The following is a 5,123-nucleotide window of genomic DNA, read 5'->3' as shown; positions in this document are numbered from 1 at the left end:
CACTTGGTGTTCAGTGTTTCACTTTAGCTCAGACATCTTTATGAATATTTACTTTAGAATATATATATAAACCAAATTGATGTAATTTAGTTTGGTTTGGTTTACTAGATTACTGTCTAGGGTGCAAAGATACCAATGTCACAAAGACAATGACATTTGACTAGGTAATCACACATATCACAGCACAAGAGTAAAACCAACATAAAGAACTCATAGGTCAATATATTCAATTTCATAACACAATTCCATGTAGATTTAGAAAAACCTTCAATAACCAAATTTTTACAAAGTTCTTAAGGTTTTCAAAATCTTTACTTGTCAATAAGGATTTTTGTCGATGTCCCAAATGTCACTAGTCAAGTTAAAAACATCTTTAGAAATTGCAACAATACAATAATTTCATGAAATCCATTATCAAAGGATTAAATCAGCAATGCTTATATTTCCTATGCCAACAATTCATGCACTTCCCCATATGCAATAAAAAACATGATGCACTTTTTATAAATAATCATATATATTAAGATTACAACACAACACTTTTTAGGAAAATATTGTTTTCTTAAAAAATTTCTCAAAATGTATTTAAACCAAAAACAATGTTTTATGCAATATGACTATTTTCAAAAATCCTATTAAATAGCAATTTACCCTGCAATCCACAAAAAGCGTAGCTTCCAAAGATCCAAAGGGGGTCAACTAAAACTTAAATAATGTCAAGCAAATCTATCATGTTAAGTATCAAGTTTAAAATTGTGTCTAGCTATTAAATTGAAAGTGCTAATTAAGCAACTATTTTAGGCAAGCCTATATGTTTAAAAATTTGAGATACCGTCCTATAAACTCATTAAAATAAAGTCCCAACACCTTATAAGTAGCTCCCATAGACAACATATTCAAGAGAGACCCAAGACATAAGATATATCACAATATCCACCAAAATAAAGCCAATCTAAACTCTTCACTAGCTCCAAATAAACTCAATAGAAATAAATTTTAGATTTACCAATCATTTAATGTTAGAAATCCAAAACCATAAATTTTCACCATAAGTAAATCTCCAATGGCTTCCATTTGTAAAAACCATAAACCACTTATCACACAAGTCCATCAAATCAAAACCCATATACTTAATCACAAGAGTATCACTTCAAAAGCTTAGATTAGAAGAACCTTTAGCACAATATGAAAACCCACCAATATAATAAGAGTTTTTACCTTAAATAAAAGAGATAAAGAAGCTTTAGAGGTTCCCATGGAGTTTTCCAATAAAACTTGCCAAAATAATGATGGTGAAGGTGATGATGGAGTGGTGCATTGGTGGGAGAGTGAGAGAGAGTATGGAGGAGTGTGTGTGTGTGTTTCCGTTGTGTGAGAATGAAAAAGAAAAGAAAAAGCCTTATGGCCGGCCAATAGAGAGAGGGAGAGACATTTTAATATGGGAAGTGATATGTCAACAACGTTTTCATAACACTTTTACAACAAATCATAGGTGATAAGTTGTTATTGGTTCTAATTTGAATCTAGCACTAAATTTTTTTTTTCTTTTAACTTAGTATTTATTTGGAAAATATTGTAGACATAGCATTTTTTATTGTAAGATTACGAGGAGTGAGGTAGGTGTGGAAATATATATATATATATATATATATATATATATATATATTTCAAGTGGGCCGGGGTTTTACAATAGGACAAGGATTTGTTGCAAATTAAGTTGCAACAATTCCTACAAAATACACACATGTCAATACCTAATATAAACACCTGTCTAGAGCTTGTGCTTAAAGAAAACCGTTGTTAACCCACTTAACCTTAATCTTAATATTAACACCTCTCTTCTCTCACACTCTCTCTCTATCAACGTGGCAATCCAAATAAACCCATAGAGAAATCCCTCTTCCTCTCTCACAATATTTCGGAAACAAAAATCACTCTAATTTGATCTTACTTTACACCATCTTCTTTTTTAGGAAAATATTTTTTTATTTACTTTTTAAACATTCGTCACTCCCTTAGAATTTTGGTAAAAAGTTTTATTCTGAAAATAATAATAATAAATTAAAAAGCCTTTAAGTACGTGCAACGAACATCGTAGAAACTAATGTTAGTATATTTAAGTTTTACTTTTATTAAATTGTGAATAATTTGAGTTTTTCAATAACAATCCTAGAAAAGATTCTTCGACAGACTCCCTCCCTATATCCTTCCTCTTGGAGAATTATCTCCAGGAATTATAAGGTGTATAATCTTACGTCTTATGTCTGAAAAGTGAGAATCCCACCAACTAGAGAACAACAAAAGTATGTATATATGCCCCTCAAGTTGCTTTAGCTTTAGCCTAAACTATAATTTATCATAAAGATTCAAGAAAAAAAAAAAAAAAATATATATATATATATATATATATATATATATATATATATGATAAAGATAATTCCATGATTGCCAGGATCCACTTAAATTCAGGCCAGTGTCGCTACGATTCGTCAAAAAAGTTTCCATGATAGACCCACCGCCCTTGTGGATTACACCTAATGCATAGTTGCATACACGCGGAAGTGACTCAATGACTAGGCGGCGAAACTTTCGCTTTATTCTTTGTTTCTTGCAGATAGAAAACGAAAAAGAGAAGAAAACTAAAGTAGTAAAAGCAAGCAAATGACTCCACTCCACACCAATACCTATCTGATCTATCAACTTTAGACGTCTTTATAAAGAAGCTTTAAGCCATTTGTGAACTCCCCCCCTCTTCTTTCTTCTCTCTTCTCTCTTCTCCTCCTTGACATTAATCCTGTTTTGGCATTTTTTTTTTTTTTTTTTTACTTGGTTAATCTCTGTTTCAAATGGGTTCCTTTTTGGAAGAGTCCTCGGGTTTGCTAGTAACTCATCTGCTATACAAGGCAGCTCTTGTAATTGCAGTGGTGAGATGGGTCTTCTTGTACTGTTGGGCTTTCAGAGTCAGAAGTAGGTCTTCTGATGAGGCTGAGGCAGATGCAGAGGCAGAGGCTTCTTCTCAGATGATAAAAGACAATCTCATACTGACCACCTTTGGTGATTTCACAGAGAGATTGGCAGAGGAGAGTAACAGTTGTGACACCTGTGCTGTGTGCTTGAACAAGCTAAGAGTACAAGATGAGGTAAGAGAGCTCAGGAACTGTTGCCATGTCTTCCACAGGGAATGCATTGATAGATGGGTAGATCATGATCATCAGAACCAGACAACTTGTCCACTTTGTAGAGCCCCTTTGCTGACTTCTTCACAATTCCAGAACAGTTTAAATAGTTGGGGATCCTGCAGAGCTCAGCAGCCCAGCTGGGCAGTTGAAAGAATTCTATACCTCTTTGGGGACGATCTGCTCTAAAGTTTTAACTTGATTTGTATAAGAGCTCAGCCCAAACAGAAAGGCCCTTGATGAGTTGATGCAGAGAAGAGTTTTTATTTTACTGTGTTGATAGAAAAGGGGGAAAAAAAAAAAAGATAGGGAAATTCATTGTAGTCCAACAATGCTTGGGATTTCTGTATATACATGTACTTTTTACAGTCAATACCTATTTTGTATATTCTGATAAAGAAAAAATAAAACCAATTTGTCTTCTCTGATTTTCAAGCTTTTTTTCTTTTTTTTCTTTTTTAAGTTGAAACATGAACCAAGATATATGTCTTTTAAGAAACATTAAAAAAAAAAAAAGATTTACTTTTGCATCAAGGCATTTATGAGGTCCCCTTTGCATTTAACTCAATTTTTAATTACATTACTGGCCAGTTAAGAAAATTTCAAATTGACCCTAGTATACTCTTAGCATGATGGTCATTCTACAATTATAAAGTTCGTGTGACGTGGAAGATAAGAGATAAGGTTTAAGTCTTCAAATAGAGTTTTGCACATATATACATTTAAATTAGACTATAGTGTAATTTTTATCTTGTATAAAATAAAAAACATATATATACACTTAGATTATGCTAGAGTATAATTTTTATCTTGTATAAAATAAAATAAAAATTTCAACTGAGAATTGTTCCATTTACAATATTTTCACAATAAATCATAGGTGGTAAATTGTTATTGGTTCTAATTTGAACTTGTGGCGGGCAAAGTTTAGCCAAGTGAACTTTTTATCTCACACAATTAATTTATAGAGATGAGATGTCAATCAACCTTTGTTGCCCTTATTTAAGTGTGTTAAGCTTACTACCGTACACCCTTAGTGCGATGGTCACTCCATAAGTATAAGTACTTGTGGAGTGTGGGAAATAAGAGTCAGAGTTCAAGTCTCCAAGAGGGAGTTTCGTACACATATACACTTAGATTAAATTAAAGTAGAATTCTATCTTGTATATAAAAAAAAAAAAAAAAAGTGTGTTAAGCTTGAAATGAAAGGATAAGTGCTAAGAATGAGAATGAGACAAGGAAATTGATTAACAATAGTCTTAGATTGCTTGTATTATATTCCTCGGTCTCAGTCTAAGGTACAAATTTTACACTTGTTCTTAGATTACAATGATGTTCCTTTCTTTCCGATTTTTTTTTTCTTCTTCACAGAGGCCTCTTTGCCTTATATAGTCACCCAAATTATATCTTAGCCTTCCATTTGGAGGGTTAGTGTTCATTCCCATACTTGTCCCATTAGGGCCTTACTAAAAGGTTTCTGCACCAAGTTATGAGTTGTGATGATACTGTTCAAGTGTCATTTCTACATTAATACGGCTAGCTAAGTGGGTTCAGAGTATTGAATACAGAAGTGATAGATGCTTTATCTGTATTCCTTCTTTTCTTACTTGACGACAAATCTTCATTCTCTTCCTTGGTTTGTGCTCGATAGTCTTCAGAACTGGGCCTCGGTCCTCCCAAGGACATGTTGGCATCCTCAGGTCCCTCAGGTATTATAGTCTCCTTGTGCTTATGGTGAGTTATTATATTCATCCTGAGGGTTCGCTATCAATACTTTCCAAGGTCTACTCTTTTGACATTGGCCTCTTGTCACTTGTCCCTGTTCTTGGATTCTCATCCTCTCATAAAACCCATTACTTAAATTACTTTTTTGTCCATTAGTAACAACCAATAACAACCTACTACTTAAAATTTGTCGTGAAATTGTTTTGGACATAACCTTTTATA

General features: G+C 33.0%; 1 protein-coding gene across 1 annotated transcript; it reads left to right on the top strand.

The window, feature by feature from the left end:
• The first annotated feature begins 2,643 nt into the window (after positions 1-2,643).
• Positions 2,644-3,604, top strand: LOC142642728 (RING-H2 finger protein ATL1-like). Its single transcript, XM_075817146.1, has one exon. It carries the CDS (start codon positions 2,847-2,849, stop codon positions 3,363-3,365), a length of 519 nt encoding a protein of 172 aa, XP_075673261.1. The 5' UTR covers positions 2,644-2,846; the 3' UTR covers positions 3,366-3,604.
• The last annotated feature ends 1,519 nt before the right edge of the window (positions 3,605-5,123 follow it).

Source organism: Castanea sativa, chromosome 7 (assembly GCF_040712315.1).
Source record: "Castanea sativa cultivar Marrone di Chiusa Pesio chromosome 7, ASM4071231v1".
In the NCBI taxonomy this organism is placed as follows: Eukaryota; Viridiplantae; Streptophyta; class Magnoliopsida; order Fagales; family Fagaceae; genus Castanea; species Castanea sativa.
This window is presented reverse-complemented; position numbering and strand designations above follow the sequence as displayed.

What these genes read in the sequence shown, in the direction of transcription:
- LOC142642728 (XM_075817146.1), top strand. Translation starts at nt 2,847, where the DNA reads ATGGGTTCCTTTTTGGAAGAGTCCTCGGGTTTGCTAGTAACTCATCTG.